The following is a 20,883-nucleotide window of genomic DNA, read 5'->3' as shown; positions in this document are numbered from 1 at the left end:
ACTTGTGTTCATTGTGGATGTCAAGGCCAACAAGCACCAAATTAAACAAGCTGTAAAGAAGCTCTATGACATTGATGTGGCTAAGGTCAACACTTTGATTAGGCCTGATGGAGAGAAGAAGGCCTATGTTCAACTTGCTCCTGATTATGATGCTTTGGATGTTGCTAACAAAATTGGGATCATCTAAACTGAGTCCCGCGGGACTCATAAATATATACATTTATATATAAATATATATATAAAATAAAACTAATCACCACTTACCTACACCCACTATAACCCCGTTGTCTTCAGAAGTCCCCACTGGATCTTTATTATGATGCTTTGGATGTTGCTAACAAAATTGGGATCATCTAAACTGAGTCCCGCGGGACTTATAAGAATATACATTTATATATAAATACATATATAAAATAAAACTAATCACCACTTACCTACACCCACTATAACCCCGTTGTCTTCAGAAGTCCCCACTGGATCTTTCCTAATTCTTTCAGCCCTCCCTTCACCCACCATACTCTGAATGAGACCTTCTAAACATTAAGTCCTTGTGTTTTGTAGTAAGAGATATGAGTAGTTTTAAATTTAAAATGTCAGAAGACTGAAGAAAAAGAAACTCATGAAATCATATGACTGATAAGAGCAAAAAACCTAAATAGTGAAATAAAATCATTAAAGCTCTGATCTAAATTTTAGAATAAGGATAATCTGGGGGGGAAAAACCCCAAAATGTCATCATTTTCTTAATAAAACATAGAAACATTTACATCTGAAGGAAATTTTAAAAAATCTTTCATTTCAAGGCTATCAAGTAAGTAAAATAGCATCTTCATTGCTATACTTTACTAAAATTTCCATTATCTGACATAAATACTATAGTCTGTATCTTCAACTTTATACTTGCAAGTCTTTATTCAATTAGTCAATTTTCGGGATAAAAGCTATCATAATGATATAACAACTAGAATTTTTTTTTTAAGTGAACAAAGGAAAGAGCAAAGGATTAAACTTTCAAACTTGGCAAGAATTTCCAGCTTGGTAAAATGGTGGTACCACTAAGAAAAATGCCACATTAAATTATTTTTCAGCAGAAGTTAACTCTATTTCAAAACTGGCCTAAATTTTAATGAATATATACAGGTAAGCAACACAATTAATGATTTTCAAGTTGCATAAAAAGTAATTTTAGGGAAAGGCAATTCCACTTTAAGACACAAGCACAACGAAAAAATGTGCAAAAAGGGTTTTTTAACGTCATGATTATTTAAAAATAACATTATATATGTTACTTAATAGTCCTGACATATATATATTATGCCAAAACTAGAAATGTTTTTCACTTTAAGAGTTTTTAAAATATAATGAGAAATGAACTATCTGAATGAATTTTAAACAATCAATGCAAACAATTAACCTTCAGATTAGAAAATTATAGATAAATGTTTTATCAAAAGTAATAAATTTATCACTTTACTAAGTTCTATTCTTAACAAGTAAATACAACTTTCCTAAATACTCATATGAAAACCAGTTAATTTACTGCAATGTTAGGCTTCTGTATCTACTACTGCTCTCCTCTAATTATTTTTAAATATTCTTCAGGATATTTTATGCAACCTACTTTATGAAGTAATCAATATGACAATTATTCAAAAAACCACCCAAGAATTAATCAGCCAATAGTTATCAAAGTTACTATTAATTTTTTTCCCCAGTCTCAAAAAAAACCCTCTAGAAATCATACAATGAATAGATATATAATAGAAAAAAAAGGAAAAGCAAAACGAAACCTTTTAGGCTATATTAGAGTAGAAATTGATAATGGAATAAATATTTTAAAAAATCTTACTTTTAGCAAATATGTCAACTGGCGATCCATCAGGCAAAAGCCAAGGCCAACCTTTAAATTGCCATGCTGGCCCTTGTACAAAAACTGCTACAACTCGGTCCCTAAGAGTAAAAAAAGAGCAGAATGTTTGAAATATGAATGTTTCTTAGGAGAAGTCCCTAAGGAAAGAGTTATAATTATTTGTCAGTATTCGTATGAGGTATGTGGTCTACCACATAATTTCTCATTATAATGTTACCATTTTGGCACTTACTGCTATACTCCTCCAACATTTTTTTTAAAATCTAAGTATTTTAAATACAAATACTTCCCTCATCTTTATATGTGATCTTTGTAAATTTATCTACTGATTAGAGTACAAACACTCTTTGTAAAACAGCTGTGAACAGTAGTGGGTTTATGAATCAAAAAGGCTGGTCAAAAAAAAAATACAGGGGCAAGACACTGCACTGCAATCCCAGAGGTATGTGGTTCAAATCCACCAGATGCTCTGCTGGAGAAGGAGGGGGCAATCTCCTCCTGTACCAGTCAGATCTGATTTGACAGTACACGAAAAAATAATACAATAAAAATAAAGAAAAATATATCATTAAAAAAAAATACAACTAAACATATCTTTGATATTTCACGTCTATTAAAAACAATGTTGTTTGTGTTATGTGCTGTCTAGTCAAGTATGACTCACAGTGAGCTATGAGCAACAGAACTGAGCCCTGTCCAATACTGCGCTTTCCTCATCATCTCTGACACACTTGAGCCTATCTATTGTTGTTGTCATTGTGTCAACCCACCTCGTTAGTAATATAGGCCCCTATTAAAACAATAAATGAAAGTAATCCACCAACCATTTTATAAAGCCTCAAGGCTTTATCTTTAGGATTTTTGACTGCCTGAGAAGTACCTGAGTACAGAAACCATCTAGACATAAAAATTACGTTTCACTCTCCTTAAATTCTATAGTAATTTTTTTAAGCAACTTGTTCTTCTAACCAATCAACTTAGATTTCCGAGAAAGAAATCTGCCTAGCTCTTAATTTACCAAACACTTAAAAAACTGAGAAATTGGGGAGCTCTGGTGGCCTAGTGACAAGAAGCTGCATTGGAATCCTAGAGGTACGCAGTTTGAATCCACTAGATGCTCTGCTGGAGAAGGAGGGGCAGTCTCCTCCTTTACCAGTCAGATCCGATTTGATGGTACACACACAAAAAATTAATTTAAAAAAAAAAAAAAACTGAGAAATTACAACTTTCAAAAACCAGTTAAGCCTACAACTACTTTGTCAAAATACAAATTTAAGTATTTTTAAAAATGCTACCTTTATTGATGATCACATTAGATCTAAATTCATTAATATAAGTTTCAAATGTAGGTTTCATTTATATAAATTCAAATTCAAACTCATTAAGTAAGAACTGTTTCAAAGCTAACCCTCAGCAGATTCTGAGAGGCTCTTAATTTACACTGGAGGAGAGTGCTCATCTTTCTCCTGTGGAGGAGCTGATATTTTGGAACCACCTGGCTTTAGGATGGCTGGGCAATAATAATTTAAAAAGTTTGATCTTTGTTCATGTAATTAAAATCTATTTTACACACACACACACCCAGAAAGAGAAGTATTAAAAAATACAGAATATCTTACCAATCTTGAGGCATAAGTTTAAAGGGCTGGTCTACTACTCTATAGGGAACTGTAACACTAATTGCAGTGCCCCCTGGTTGCATCTGGTCTTTTCTCCTCTGTATTAGAGTTTCATTTTCCCGTTGACAGCCTTGTTTCTTCTTTTCATCTGATGGGACAAATCTTTGAATAAAATAGTGAAGAAAAGGTCAAATATATGCAAAGTGATGAAATTGGAATTTTTTTTTTGATAGAAGAATGATTTATTAGAACAAATTCCATGAGAAATCATATAAAATAAGAAATGGAAAATTTTTTTAAGAAAAATATTTTATGATAATTTTTAAAACATTCATAGTTTTAAAAAAATTATATATTACCTCTATAGACACTGTATGAAGAAAAAGCACAAGAACTGGAAGATGAATCAGGAGCAATAAGAGAAAAAGCATATGATACAATCTTGTTTTTTGAAAGCTAAGAGGACGGGAACCACTTACTTAATATAGATGAAAGACTTTCTGTGTGAATTAGGATTTATCATTAAGTAACATTACAATAAATAGAGAAATGATTGGCATTGTCAAAGATATTATTTTACTTGGGTCCAGTCAATGCCTATGGAAGAAGCAGTCACAAAAATCAAACAATACATTGCCGCAAAAAACCTAGATAAAGAATTTAGGAGAAAAGAGGTCCTTTTGATGACCAATCTGCACCTGACCCAAGCAATCGTATTTTCAATCATTTCATGCAGTTTAAATTCACCAGTTGCTCCATGGGAGAAAGATGGGAAATCTCCTGCTGTGTGATTTTACAGCCTGTGGAAAACCTGCTGGAGGGCGCAATTAGGGGTTAGATTCACCTTGACAGGACACAACTTATGTCCTTAAGTTATGGTGCTGGTAAAGAATATTGATTATACTTATAACTGCGAAAAGAATGAAGAAATCCATCTTGAAAGAAGTACAGCCAGAATGTTTCTTAGAAGGAAGGTTGGAGAGACTTCACCTCACATACTTTGGTTACATTATCAGGAAATACCAGTTTCTGGTGTCAGTTTGAAGACTAAGGTGTGTCTGATTCAGGCCATAATCTTTAAAATCACTTATGCATCTGAGAGCTGTAAGATGAGTAAGGATTACAAAAGAAGAACTGATGCCTTTGAGCTGTGGTGATGGGGAAGAGCACCAAACATCGCATGGATGACCAAGAAAACAAACAGAAACAACCTGAAGAAGGTGAAGCCAGAATGCTCAATGGAGGCAACAATGAGGAAGCTTCGCCTCACACACGTTAGACATGTTGCTAACAGGGCCTATTCCTTGGAGAGGGACATAATTGCTGGGAAGGGTGGAGGGTTGATGAAGAGGAGGAAGACCTTTGACCAGGTGGACTGACATTGTGACTGCCACAATGGGCTCTTGTGTATCAGAAAATGTGACAATGGCCCAGGAAAAAAGAAGATTCAGATCTTTTGTTCATAGAGTCAATATGAGCCATATCTCTACGCAAACTAACAACCACCACCAGTCTCTGGAAAAGAACATGCTTGTTAAAGCAGAGGAAAAAGGGAAAGAAAAGCAACCCTCAATGAAATGGGCTCAAACAGAGCAATGATTGTGAGGATGGCACTAGACTATTATTTCCATCTCTTATACACAAGGTTGCTGTGATTAATATCTAAATAAATATTTTCTGTTCATATAGATCATAATGCTCTAGAGTATGACTCTTTATATGCCAAGTAACATAGGAGCTCGTTGAGATGATCAAGGTGTATGCTTGTGTAGCTGTCACAAATAAATTTCTATTCATTTGAATGGATATACATATTTACCCAACAGTATTATTCAAGTTTACTTAAAATATAGCAGTAATTATTGATTTTTCAAACGTTATAGAGGAAAATTTTCTACTACAGGAAACTTTATTAGATTAACAGCAATCTTTGAAGATGCTGTTGGACTCTGTTAGACCTCTCCATTAAGAAACCTAGCTCATCTACAGTAGCCTCTCAAAATAACCTTTTTGAAAATTAAGCAAAATTACTAAAAGGACTCTCAAACATTGTTTTCTGAATTTTAAAGAAATTAAATCATTGCATGTTAAGAAGAGTGTTTTACAGTAAATAGTGTTAGTAATTTAGTAACGATCAACTTTAAGTCATTTCTTTCCCAATTACAAGCTCAACACAGAACTTTTCAGCATTCACAACACATTTTAGAGTAGTCTACTTTCTAAAGATATATACCGTAGTAGCATAATTTATCAACTATGGTTCTGGTCTCTCTTATGTACAATACAATGACTGCAATGAATATCACTCTATTTCCAATGTTTTAGAAAGATAAAAGTGTGAATATGAAAAGAAGAAACAAAAACCAGTGAGAGCTTTAAGTTGCTAGAATCTTATTAGTTATCATATCTTTTAGTACTTATAAGTATAACCGTGATATTTGCTTGCAATTATTTTCACATTCATTTCAAATGTGATGGAAGTGTTAGATTTCTGAATTATTTTCAAAATATCTTCCCATACTTTTAATGGATTTGATTGTTTTTATTTAATAATGATATTAACTTAGAAAAATACCAAATATATATACTGGCATATTTAATTTCTAGAAGAAAAGTCCAGTATATATTAATTATTGGAAACCAAATTCCAATACAGAGGCACAACTAACAAAAATTAGTAAGTTATTGTGTTTAAAATGTTATACAATATACTCTACTATAGTCTCTGCCCTATTAATGCTTATATTCCACAACAGAGGAATTTTACTATCTAGGTAAACATGCTTTGCTGTATTTAAGTCAGGTTTCTATCTGAAGAGGGTTAAAATGTTTACAATTTTACATATGAAACTTTATCACCCTCTTGACTAGGTTTTCATGCATGCACAGTCCTAAATTTTTCAAAGCTCTAGTATTTTATTTTCTGAATATTGCTAAGTATTTCCTTAGAAGAGTACCAGTAATAGAAGACAGTTTAACTTTAAAATATTCTGAGTCTTGGCAAGCTCTGGTGGCCTAGTGGCAGGAAACTGCACTGCAATCCCAGAGATGCACGGTTCAAATCCACCAGATGCTCTGCTGAAGAAGGAACAATCACCGCCTATACCAGTCAGATCCAATTTGATGGTACACACATTAAATAATTAAAAAAATATTCTGAGCCTTGATTTCATTAGATAACAAAGAGATCCATTCTCCCAAACGTAAAAAGATTAGCACTCAATAGAACAACACACAGAGCAAGCAAGACAGCTGGAATTTGCATGAGAATTGTTATTAAGACAATGACGTTTGGGAGCCATGGGAGCAGTGGGCCTCAGCAGAGCCTGCCCTGCAGGAGCAAGCATAACAGTGGGAATTTGAGTGAGGTACTTATAAGGGGATCACTGATGAATGCTGGACCATAAGGGACCGCTTAACCTTAAGCAGGAAAGAGTGAGAGAGCTGGAACTCCACTGGGGTGGCAGACCCAGTTCTCAAGGGGAAAACCCAAGCTTTCTGGCTTTCCATTCAGGTGCCCATGTACAACCCCCCCACTCTCCACCCCCACATGTGTGTGCACATGTGCCCACTCTAAATGCATCATTGTGAGCACCTGCCCAACTCTCTTTTGGAGCAATTAGGTGGCTACAGCCTCAAACATGAAAAATTCTACTGCAGCAATGTCACAAAAGAAGATGGCTACCTCACACACTACACAAGACCAAAGCAAGATGTCACCCCAAAAAATGTGACACATTGTCAATGGACTTCCTGAAGCCAGAAAGTCTGATGGAACTTTCTTGACACAGAATTTTAAAAAAAAAACAAAAAACCAATGACTGAATATTTTCTAAGGGTGTAAGAGAAACTTGAAGAATTACAGGACACTGCAAGCAAAAACCAAGAAAAGCTTAAAAGAAAAATCCAAAGCAATGCAGATAAAACAAATGCAATATTAGAGGCTCTGGAAAAACAAGAAACGCAATCCAAAATATGAGATCCAATGTTTCAGATGCTGGCAACATGATGGAGGGACACATGAACAGAGCTGAAGAGGTGGAACACAGAACCAGTGAAACAGAATTTAGAATTGTCACCACTGATCTGCTAGGGAAAAAAAAAGATTCAAAAATTAAGGAAAAATAAGAAAACACAAGAATAATGTGGAACTCTATCAAGAGAAACAACATGTGCATAATTGGAATCCTAGAACAAGAAGAAACAAGTAAAGGCACTGAAAAAGTTGTGAAAGAATTACTAGACAAAAACTTTCCAGGCATAAAGAAGAATGAGATAATATATTTTCAAGAAGCTAAGTGAATACCATATAGAATAGACCCTAAAGGAAAAACACCAAGGCAGATCATAGAAAAATTTGCCAGAATCAAAGATAAGAAGAGAAATCTGAAATCAGTGAGGGAGAAACAAAGAATAACCTATAAGTAAGAGTAAATAAGATTAAGTGCCAACTTCTAAGCAGAAACCAGGTGAGCAAGACAGTGGAATGGCATATACCAGACACACAGAGAACACAAGTGTCAACCAAGAATATTGTACCCAGCACAACTGTCCATTAAATATGGAGAGATCAAGATATCCCCAGAAAAACAGAACCTAAGGGAGTTCGTAAAAATAAGACTAGCACTGTAGGAAACACTGAGGGATGTCCTTCTTACAGAGGTTCCACAGAAAGCAGAATGGACCAAAGTAACTAGCAACAACATCAAAAAGAACTCATCCAAATGATAACAATAAAACCTATCCCCTCAATAATCACACTGACTGTGAATCAGTTAAATGCACCACTGAAGAGAAAAAGAATAGCAGATTGGATAAAAAAATAAAATAAATCCATCAATATGATGTCTACAAAAGACACAGCTGAAAAGTAAGGATAAAGAAAAACTAAATATAAAAGGGTGGGGGAGATACACCAAGTAAATGGCAACCAGAAAAAAGTCAGGAGTAGCAATATTTATCTCTGATAAAATAAATTTCACTGCAAAAGCCATCACAAAGGACAAGGAAGTTCACTACATAATGATTAAAAGGTCAAAACAATAATAAATATCTATGTACCAAATCATAGAGCTGCAAAATATATAAAACAAACACTAACAAAAAGGAACAAGGAAATAGACATCATCACTATAATAGTTGGAGATGTCAATACACCACTTTCAAGAAGATAAAACTACCAAAAAGAAACTCAACAAAGATACTCAATAATTAAAACCACACAATAAACCAACTCGATCTCATAAATATTTATAGGCTAATGCACATCCCCTCAAAAAAATCACAGTATATGTTCTTCTACAATGTGCATGGAAAGAGCTAGAATAGATCACATTTTAGGTCACAAGGCAATTTTTAATAAATTATAAAACACAGAAAAAATGCAAAGCATCTTCTCAGACCACAATGAAAAGAGAAAAATCAATACATTTGGAAGCTGAACAACACCTTGATCTAACATGACTGGGTATTAGAAGAAATAAAATGTTACTAGAAGAAATGGTACTAGAAGAAATTAAAATGTTCTTTGAAACAAATGACAATGAAAACACCACTTACCAAAACCTCTGGCAAACAGGCAAAGCAGTAATCAGAAGTCAATTTATAAGTAATAAGCAAACACATCAAAGGCAGGAAAAAAATGACCATTCACTCTCTAACACAACACCTCCAAAAAACTGAAAAAGAACAGGAAGAAAACCCAACAACCGCTTAAAAAAACTGAAATTATAAAAATTAGGGCAGAAATAAATGAAATAGAGAACAGACAAAACAATTAAAACCATCAACAAAACTACGAATTGGTTCTTTATAAAGGTCAATACAATCGACAAACCACAAGCAAAACTAACAAAGGAAAAGAATAAAAAAGCACAAATAATCCAATTAAAAGATGAAATGGGCTATGTCACAACAGAACCAACTAAAATAGAAAGGCTAACAATGGAATATTATAAAAGAAACTATACTTAAACAAATAGGAAAATTTAGAAGAACTGCACAAATACTTAGAAATTCACAACCTACCTAAAGTGACACAAACTGAAACTGAACATGTGACCCATTTCAAAAGAAGAAACTGAAAATGTAATACAACAACTTCCAGCCAAAAAGTCCTGGACCAGACGGTTTTATAAGTGAGTATTATCAAACTGTCAGAGAACTGTCACCATTTCTACATAAATTATTTTAGAAAATAGGAAAAAGGAAAAAAAAAAAAAAAGGAATTCTCCCAGATACACTCTGTAAGGCAAACATATTCTTGATACTAAAGCCAGTTAAAGACATCACCAAAATAGAAAACTACAGGCCAATTGTCTCTCATGAACACAGATGCAAAAATCCTGAATAAAACCCTGGCCAGTGGAATCCAACAATAATAAAAAATAAAATAACCATGACAAAGTAGGATTCATAACAAGTAAGCAAGGATATCTCAACATAAGAAAAACAATTGGTGTAATTCATCACATTAACAAAGCAAAGAACAAGAACCATATGATCCTATCAATTGATGTAGAAAAGGCCTTTGATAAAACCACTCTTTCTTGATTAAAACACTCAACAAAATAGGAATAGAGGGTTAAGTTCTTCAACATAGTAAAAAGTATATATGCAAACCCGAGAGCCAACATTGTTCTCAAATGAGAGATTAAAAGGCATTCCCCTTGAGAACAGGAACTAGGCAAGGATGCCCACTATCACCTTTCCTATTCAGTACTGTATTGGTAATTTTAGTGATGGCTATAAGGCAAGAGAAGGAAATAATAGGTATCCAAATTGGCAAAGAGGGGGTAAAAGCATCTGTCTATGCAGAGGATATGATAGTATACTTATAAAACCCTAAAGACTTGGCAAGAAAACTACTGGACATAGTTGACCAATTCAGTCAAGTGTCAGGATACAAGATCAACATACAAAAATCAACTGGATTTCTCTACAGTGACAAAAAGAATACAGTACTGGAGATAAAAAATAAGACCCATCATAATAGCTAATGACAAGATTAAATACTTGGGAGAAAAAATCTAACTAGGAACACAAAAAAATCCGCATGTACATCCAAAAACTTCTCCAGCAAGGTAAAAGGAAAACCAGACCAGGGAAAAATATTTAGTAATGACATGTCAAACAAGGGACTTATATCTAGAATTTATAAAATATTCGAGCACCACAACAAGATTAAGGAAAACAACCTAAATGAAAAATGGACACAGAATATGAATAGACACTTCACCAAAGAAGACATTCAGATGGCAAACACATGAAGAAATGTTCAAAATCCCTAGCTTAAAAGAGATGCAAAACAAAACAACTATGAGATATCACCTCACCCAAGTAAGAATAGCAATATCCAACAGAGCAACAAACAACAAATGCCAAGACTGTGGAGGAACTGAATTCTTCTTCACTGTTGGTGGGAGTATAAAATGGTGCACGTACTGTAGAAAGCAGTATGGCACTTTCTCAGAAAACTGGAAATAGAAGTACCATTTGACCCAGCAATTCTACCAATAGGAATGTATCTTAAAGAAACAAGACCTGCCACCCAAGCAGAGATATATGCACACTTATGTTTATTGCTGTTTTGTTCACAACAGCAAAGAGTTGGAAACAACCCAAGAGCCTATCAACAAACAAATGGACAGACATACTGTGGTATATGCACACAATGAAATACTACACAGCATGAAAAACAAGGGACTCATGAAATATTCTACGAAATGGGTGACCCTAGAGGACATTATGTTCAGTGAAATATCTCAATCATAAAAGGACAAATACTGTATAAGGCCACTGTTATAAAACAGAGAAAACTGGTTTGGGGGAAACTAAGAAAAGAGTGGATAAAAAAATGTATACTGCATTGAAATGGATGAGGGAGAGAACTGTTTACAAGGAATTTATGATTGGGTATTATCTGCATGGCAAGATTCCAGAAAAAGAAATGCATAGTGAAGCGGACTTGGGGCAGAGATGATTGTATAACAATAAAAAAAAAATTTTTTTTAATCATCTCAAGGGAAAAGCGAAATGGAGTGGGAGGAGAAGTGGGCAGAGAGAAAAATGTGTAACAATGAATGAATGGAAATCCAAGTTATCTATAAACTTTTATTAAAATTTCAACTAAAAAATGGGGGGGGGCGAAGATTAGCACACCATTTTTAATCCACTTAGATTTCAGCTATACAAACTACTGTATTATATCAAATCTGACATAAATATGAGTAGTAGTCAGAACTTATGCTGCGATCCCAAAGGTGCATGGTGTCAATCTACCAGTTATTCAGAGAGAGGTTGGGCAGTCTCATGTTATTTACAGCCTCCCAAAATTCTGCAGAAGTGTGAGCTATGCATTGGTTCTGACATGAAAGCACACAACAACATGAAAGAAAGAAATACTGTCAATTATGACAATGTCTTAATGATATCCTTTAAAAATCAGAACTATCAGTATGTTGAGCAAACTGGCCATTTCATTCCTCAGGGCTTCAACATCACTGTTTGATGTAAGTAAAAACAGCCTTTGGTATTTATTTCTTCCTTAAGCACTTGGTTTTTGCTTTACAAGAATGAAGTCTTTCTCCAACAAGGAACATGTGTTTCATACATATCAAAGTTATACCAACTAATCGTCTATGTTATGTGTTTTATGGATACAGATTAACATTTTCACTAGAATAACGTCTACAGACAATAGTTTCTTTTCATAATCTATTCTCTGTTTAAGTACTGTTCCAATCAAGACACACAAGTCACTGCCATCAAGGTGGAGGTAATTCATGGATGACCCTCTAGTGGGTTTTCAGAAGCTGTAAATTACACAGGAGACTGCACTGCACACCCTGAGACACATGGTTTGCAACAACCAAGAGCTCAGCAGGAAAAAGATGGGCAATCAACTGCTCTGTGATTGTCTCTGAAAACCCCCTGGAGAGTCTGTCAGCCTCTAAAATCCCACTGGAGGGTCAGCTATGGGCAGATCCAACTCATATAACAAATGTTCCAACTTACATAACAAGTTACAGGTGTTACAACTCATGTAACAAATGTTCAACTTATGTTCTGACAGCATATAGCAAAAATGTGTATCTTTTCATGTGTTTATTAGGTATCTGTAGACTTTGTTTAGTAATATCAAAATCTCTTTAAGACTTTATTAGTCTCCTTAAAACTAATAAATCATCTTTAAGATTATTTTTCAAACTATCCTGTCATTACTGAACTATACAAGTAATTTATTATCATAATCTGGATATAAATCTTTTCTCAAAAAATGTAATATTTTCTCCTAATCTGTGATTAGCCTTTTCATTTTCTTAACATTATCTTCTACTAAGCAGTGTATTAAATTTTACTGAAATCTAATTTTTTCTCTTTTTATGGTGCACCCTAAAATCTTGTTTATCCATAGACACAAAGACATCTATGTTTTCCTTTAGAATCCTGATAAGAGTTTTAGCTGTTATACTCAGATCTATAGTGAATTGTAAATAAAATTTGTCTCTAATAAGAACTAAAGGTTGGAATTTATAGCTCCCCTCATTATTTGAGTACCATTGCTGATAAGAATTCTTTTCAAACAATTAAATTTTGTGGGTCAATTTTTAAATACTTCATTACTTCCATTAATCTTTTTGTTCATTAGTTAGCCACTATTAATATTTCCCAATTACTGTGCCTTTATATTGGCCTGAAACAAGATGATATAAATTGATTAAGTCAACAGTAATTACCTAAGGTATTGAACCAACACTTCTAATGAAAATAGCCAAAAATTCTGCATAAAATATGAAGATTTTCCTAAAAGCTTCTCTTAACTAGCTACCAAGAAATTTTTTATACAGTGAATAGAGAAAGCATTTACAAACCAATTAAACTGAGCGCTTTTTTTTTTGGCTGTATTACATTGGGCTCCTCCTGAAACTGAGTTAAAGTCCAAATCCTCCTCTAAGTGGGGAATATTATAGGCATTCCTAGCCTGAAAAGCCAGAAATGTCAAGAGCATGTTCAGTGGGAGAGCTAATTAGAAATAAATCCACTATCCCTTTTTCAATCTCACACTCAGGGCCAACTCATACTATGACAAGTGCCAGTAAAAGCAAATATATCAATACTTTAAACTGGACCTTAAGTGGATTTGCAGCAAAAAAGAAAAAATATCTTGGCTACAGTAAACCTCAAACAGAACTAAATTCCAAACAGAAATGTAAAACTTTTTTTTTTAATATAAGAAACAGAATTATAAAAAATTGTACACAAGAAGTATCAGGAATATAACAATAGCCAAAAGAACTGTAAATAAGGGCCTTCAAATACACGCACCAAAAACCAAGCTTAAAACAAATACAGAGAAAAAGTATAAAATGGATAACATCCATGTTTATTGCTGCAATATTCAAAATAGCAAAGAGACTGAAGCAACCCAAGTGCTCGTCAACAAACAAATGGATAGAAAACTATGGTATATCCACAAAATATTACGCAGCACTGAAAAACAATGAACTTGTAAAACATTACACAACATAAGTGAGCCTGGAGGACAGTATCCTAAATTAAATATCTCAGTCACAAAAGGACAAATACTGCATAACACTGCTGTTATAAAAGAGGACAGACATGGAGGATGGGGGGTAGTATAGTAAAAAAGTGGCTACTTCATGAACACTGCATTGGAAAAGAAGAGGGGAAGAATGGTCCAAAAAGAATATATAATTAGGTATAACAAGCATGACAACAATCTGGAACAAGAGGTACAAAGTCAACTGGGAAAAAGCAGAGGTAGAGGAAAGAAGATGTTCAACAATGAATAAATAATCATTTAAAACAACACACAAAGATTTATCTGAATAGGATTAAATGTTGTTGTTGTTAGGTGCTGTCCAGTCGCAGGCGACTCATAGCAACCCTATGAAACGAAAGGCCTGAGCACTGTTCGTACATAAGAGTTTCCAAAGGCAAGCCATTTCAGAAGCGGATGCCGCTCCTGCTTCAAGGCTTTTTAAAACAACACACAAAGATTTATCTGAATAGGACTAAATAGAACCCCTGAAACTGAAACAGAAAGATATTTTAATTTTAAAATGTAATGTTATGTGCTGTCAAGTCAACCATACAATTCAATAATGACACAAGTTTGCACTATACTTTCCTCTAAGGAGCACCATGATTGTACTTCCTCATGACAAACTTGTTCTTCAGGCAGTGCATGAGATATTCAGTCCTTTTTGCCAACACAACAATAAAAAAGGCAAAAGATTCTTGGTCTGCCATCCTCACTATTTAGTGTCTAACTTTCAGATGCATAGGAAGTAACTTAAAAGACCATGGTTTGGATCAGGTGCATCCTAGTCTTTAAATTGATTATAACTATGTTTTAGCAATGTAGGTAAGTTCTTGACAGACCTGCCTAATGCAACACATCTGCTTTCCTTACTGCTGCTACTACCATGGTGTTGACTGCAGAACCCAATAAAATGAAATCCTTAACAATGCTTATCTTTTCTCCAACTATCAGGATGTTGTCAATTGTTTCATTGAGAAGATTCTGGGGTTTTAATGTTGAAATGTAAACTATATTAAAGGCTATAGTCTGATCTTCGGCAGTTAAGTGCTTCAAGTTTTAGTCACTATCTGCATGCAAATCTGTGTCATCTACATAATACAGCTTCTTATTTTCTCAGCATACAGACTAAACAGGTATGGAGAAAAGATACAACACTGATGCAGACATTTGATTAAACTGTTATTTCCTTCCATTTTGATGAGGATTCTATTATAGATTCTTGGATCAAAATGTTCTATCATGATACCCAGTTATAATCCCGTGGCAAACAAGGAGGGTTCATGTAAACAGTAAGCTACACCTCCCTCCCCCCTATTTCTGACTCTCCTTTCTGGCCTATATTCTTGGTAAATGTAGACTTCCATTATATAGAACATTTTCATCACAGATTTCAGAAAAAGAAAAAAATCCTGATCAAAATGAGGAAAATATAGAACAGCATTTCCTCTCAGGTACCATCCACTAGATGAACTCCTTCAAGTATGGCCTTGTTATAATTATCAAATCTCAAGATAAAGATATTACTTGAAATCTTAAAACACAGCAACAGTTTGGAATTTAAGTCACAAAAGCAACTGGAATAACTGAATAGGAACCTTAAGGGTCAGTATACTTACATTAATAGAGGAAGAATAATTTAGAAAAGGAGGCTCTGGGAATGGTTACAACTTGAAGATTATAAGCAACGTATCAATACATGAAAAAAATTACTGAACTTTACATGTTTTGCTGTATATATTCTCAATAATAAAGTGAACAACAAAACAATTCAGATTACAGATAAACCGGCAGAAAACAGAATAGGTTGGAAGACATGAAAATAGAATAGAAAGTTCTTAAAATATTTCACTTGAATACCTCCAAAAAAGATGATGATGATGTTGTTGTTGTTGTTATGTGCCATCAAGTCGCTTGTGATTCATAGCAACCCTATGTACAAGAGCCCTAAACGCCGTTCTATCCTGTGCCAACCTCGCCATCTCAAATACACTCATTCTCACCACTCCTCTCACAGAATTGATAGATCTCATCGAGGGTCTTCCTCTCCTGCACCGTCCCTCTGCTCTCCCAAACATGATGTCCCTCTCCAAGGACCAGTCCCTCTTTGCAACATGCCAAAGTATGTCAGACGAAGCTTCAGAATCCTTGACTCCAAGGAGCATTCTGGCTTCACCCTCTCCAGGACAAACCTGTTTGTTCTCCTAGCAGTCCATGGTATATTCAACACTCTTCTCCAGCACCACAGCTCAAAGGCATCAATTTTCTTTCTATCATCCCTATTCACTGTCCAACTCTCTGATGCATAGCATGTAATTACAAAGACCATAGCCTGGATCAGGCCCACCTTAGTCTCCAGCCTGACGACATTGCTCTTCAGTACTCTTGAGAGGTCCCTCACAGCTGACTTTCCCAATACAATTTGTCTTCTGATTTCCAAAACTGTTAACTATCTCAATCTCTTCACCATTCATATTGATGCTGCCAATTGGCCCAGTAGTGAGAATCTTTGTTTTCTTGAAGTTGAGCTTCAATCCATATTGAAGACTGCAGTCCTTGACCTTCTGCAGCAAATGCTTCAGGTCCTCCTCAGTTTCAGATAAGAGGGTTATATTCGAAGAGATAGGAGTCAAAAACTTTTCAGCACTAACAAAATACCAATCAGCAGATTTAAGAATTCTATCAAGTCCAAGGAAGAATCTATTAAAGGAAGCCTACATCTTGGTGTAGTAGACAACTTTAAAATAACCAGTTAGTGCCACTTTCATTCAAAAGAGGATGCTAAAATTACTGCAATAGTTCTTCATTGTGGTAAGGATAAATTAATTCCTATAGATCTTTCCAAAGTAACTATTTTACATTGCCTGTGGCTGCTGGCAACATGAAGTATTGTCATCCTTGTTTAATTGGTGTGCATATTCCTTTCATAGTGGTTGTTTAATAAGCCACAGTACTGTCCTCACATGCACATGGTAAACAGTATTCTGCTAACATGAGAAAAAGCTGCATTTCTTTGGAGTGTTCTCCTGGTGCAATCTCTCTTCTTTGTATCTATTTCCGAAGAGGCTATCATCAAATTATGATTGCATTCAGAAGTTCCATCCAAACATAAACTTACATAAACAGTTCCATAAAAAATTTTCTCAAGATCATGTCTATAAATGCAAAAGGTACTTAGTATTTCCAAAACATAATCTTAACTTTGTAATTTGTTAAATGTTAAAGCTGGGTTTTACAGTTTTGTTTACTTACGTAAAAGGCTAGAAAAATTGAAGAATTCTCAATTTTACATGAAAGCAAGGAGAATCTATGCCAACATGAGTTATGGGTTACAGCCAGTACTATAATTGTGTGGAGGAGGTTTCAATTATGCATTAATTACATAGCAAAGCCCTCCAGCTGACTCTAACTGTAGGGGAGATGTCAGCTGCAATGAGGTGTTAAACAATGAAGGGAGTGTTTAAACTAAGACCAAAAAATAATGCATAGTCTATCCTAAGAATGCAGTCTGTTTATGTGCTTGACTTCTCTACTGAAAGGCTAAGGAGGAAGCAATTAAAATTTGCTTTATTATTTCTCTGCACAGCTATATTTTTATGATAATGTATAAATAATGAATACTACAAACATTAGGCAGAAGAATGAAGACTTAAGAACTTTAATGATACACAGTGTTCTGGAATTTTATACAACTAAACTTAAAATTTATTAAAATCAACTTCTAAATATTGCAAATGGATAATATTGAATTTACAAATGAAATGTAACAATTAGAATAGGCTTTAAAGATTTTCTGATCCACTCAGAACAAAGAAAACAAACATAAATGTCAGGAAGCTTCAAGACATAAATACCTATATGCAGATATAAATAACGTAAGCTTGCTTTTTCAAAAACTAAAATCAGAGATGCACCAAATGAAGACACATTGCACCAAAAACAACTTTTAACTTCAGGTACAAAAATCTCCTTTTCTCCAATAATCTCCACATGTTGCTCAAGGGCTTCAAACCAGTTTTTCCCAGACCAGTAATGGTCCACACAAAGTAAAACCTGAGCTGACTCAAGTTGTGAAATGTAGACAGAGTGAAAAGATAAGTGTAATGGAAAAAATTATGGGTCCAATTACTAGAAGAAATGTAATCTCTCTCTCCTGGAAAACAAGGGCAATAAGTTGTTTTTTTTTTAAAAAAAGCCCAATTTAAAGAAATAGAAATGGGCATTCCAATAAAAAAATTGCAGCCTTTGAGTGTATGTCATTCCTCAGAGTCCTAACAATCTCCAATTTTGCACCATCAGACTTCTGTGTAGCCTCACTATCTTCCTTCTGAGCCTCCTATTCCAGAGCTTTGACCCACAAATTTTCCTGTTCTAATATAATTTCCTTTTACAAAATCTAGGTCTGCTCTGATTTCACTTCGTAGCCTATCACTGAATTAGTTAAAACTCAAGTCCTGGTTGCTCCTTCCTTTTTTTAGTAACAATGTGGATCAAGCCCTTGGAACTAGCAATTTCATTTCAAAGACATAGAAAAGCAACAATGTGGCAAAGTAACAATAAAACAAAACAAAAAATGACTATGTATATATTTTTGAAGAATACAAAAGTCAGAAAAATCTTTACTAATGAGGAAGAAGATAGAAAAGAATGAATAGCAAATAAAATTCATGTTTTCATGTCTGAGACAGTCTGCTATCAAATCTCCTTCAAAGGCTGAGTCAAAATGACTGTAGGAATTTCACTAGGTACCATCTTCTATCAAAAGACCCACATGTCTTTGGGCCACACAACATCTGTTAGGATAATTACAGATCACTATAGAAGACCAAAACATCTAAAATTTACCCTTTCTATAATGTTAACAAAAAAAGTTCTCTAAACATTTTAAGCACTAGATACACTAGTATATTCCCCAAGTATCTAGATATTACGAAGATGTTAAATGTGGAGACAGTAAAACTCAATCTTTCAATTAGTAAAATCAGCAATCAAAAAGTACTTTCATTTCTTTTCCTTCTAATTTTTAATCAGTCATAAGTTATTTTTAAGAAGTAGGACTTTGTTTTTGGATGTGAGATTGCTGTTTTCAATCAAAGAATTATCATTATTAATTTACTAAGAAAAAAGGCAAAACATTCACATTCTTTTTTTGCCTTGTAGTTATTAAGTGAAAATATCTAGTAGGTAGCACTGAAAATATTTTAACAAAAAATTTCATTGCTAGACTATTAAAAATGATAAATTTTACATCATTATTCTGACAGCAAATTTAAAACTTTGAGTTTTGGAGAAAAGTATGTTTTGTTCTTGATAGCTACCATATGACCACAGGCTCCAGAAAGACACCTAGAAAATGCTAATATCTTCTCTATTAAAAAGATAAAACTTCTAGGGGCATGAGGTTATCAAGAAAGGTAGTTGTACAGACTACCAGAGCAGTCTGAAAAGTGCTTTCACTAGTCATTATTTTCAGAGGAAATGAATAGGTAAAGTAGATGAGTTCTGTAATCATTTTTAAGTTTCAAATTGTAGAAACAATACATGTCAAGTTACTGCAAAAAATCCCCAAATCACTATTGTTATATACATTCTTATTGATAACATATTATTTGTGAGAGGAGTTAGGTAACATTTCATTAGCTTATAAGCAATCCTCAGAACAGAGCAGGGAAACACTACGTGGTTCAAAATCAGGAAAGGAGTGTGTCAGGGATACATCCTGTCTCCATACCTTTTCAATCTATGTGCAGAACAGATCATCCAGGAAGGCTTTATGAGGAGGATGTGGCATCAGGATTGGATGAAGACTCATCAACAACCTACATTATGCAGATAAAACTATGTTGCTTGCTGAAATGAAGCAGGCCTAAAGTGCTTGCTGCAGAAGGTCAAGGACTGTAGTCTTTAATATGGAGTGAAGCTTAACATCAAGAAGACAAAGATTTTCACCACTGGGCCAACTGGCAGCACCATGACAGAAGAGAAAAGATTGAGACTGTTAACAAATACAGCTCACTAGACTCCAACACGCTTAGCACAAGCAGACAGGAAATCAAAAGATGAACTGCACTGGGAAAATCTGCTGTCAGAGATCTCTCAAGAGACTGAGAAACAACGATGTCAGTCTAGAGACTAAAGTGCACCTAATCCAAGCTATGGTCTTTGCAATTACTTGCTATGCATCAGAAAGCTGGACAACGACTAAGGATGACAGAAGAAAAATTGATGCCTTTGAATTGTAGTGCTGGATAAGAGTCTGGAACTCTTAAGAGCCATGGACTGCCAAGAAAACAAACAGATCTGCATGGTAAGGGTGAAATCAAGTTTCTCCTTGTAGGCTATGTTTTGAAGCTCCATTTCACATACTTGGGGCACGTGACCAGGAGAGACTAATCCTTGGAGAAGGATATCATGTTCTGAAGGGTGGAGAGAGAGAACACAGGAGAGGAAGACCCCGGATGAGATACTGATACAGTAATTGGGGCAATGTGTACTGGAATTAGTGAGACTGACTCAATACAAGGCAGAGTTCAGAACTGCTATATAAACAGTCCCTATGGGTCACAGGTGGCTCAATGGCACGTAACAACAACAATCTGATTTTGAATCTAACTTCAAAATGTGATTAAAATTTGTAAATAACCAAAGGAAATGGTATTTTTCTACTGTACTTTAAGGACTTAGACATTGAAAGTGAGCTTAATACTAGATGGTGAAACACTTTCATTCTCACATGTGGAAAGCAATGACTCAATATACTAACCTGCAATTACATGAACAGTAAGAAAGCTGTATCTTTGCTTACCAAAGAACAGTATTTTTACTTATTG

The 20,883-nt window shown here is 34.5% G+C and overlaps 1 protein-coding gene across 1 annotated transcript in view; it reads right to left on the bottom strand.

The window, feature by feature from the left end:
- Positions 1-20,883, bottom strand: part of CDC73 (cell division cycle 73) — a 157,789-nt gene that overhangs the window by 8,711 nt on the left and 128,195 nt on the right. The window contains exons 14-15 of the mRNA XM_006889523.1: positions 3,490-3,651; positions 1,850-1,950 (exon numbers count right to left, since the gene is read on the bottom strand). Coding sequence (XP_006889585.1) covers positions 1,850-1,950; positions 3,490-3,651 — 263 coding nt within the window. The remainder of the gene's footprint in view (positions 1-1,849; positions 1,951-3,489; positions 3,652-20,883) is intronic.

The sequence above is a fragment of the Elephantulus edwardii genome, unplaced genomic scaffold, assembly GCF_000299155.1.
Source record: "Elephantulus edwardii isolate Elephantulus edwardi_28Jun2011 unplaced genomic scaffold, EleEdw1.0 scaffold00078, whole genome shotgun sequence".
Lineage (NCBI taxonomy): Eukaryota > Metazoa > Chordata > Mammalia > Macroscelidea > Macroscelididae > Elephantulus > Elephantulus edwardii.
The sequence above is the reverse complement of the archived record's forward strand: the minus strand, read 5'-3'. Positions and strand labels throughout refer to the sequence as shown.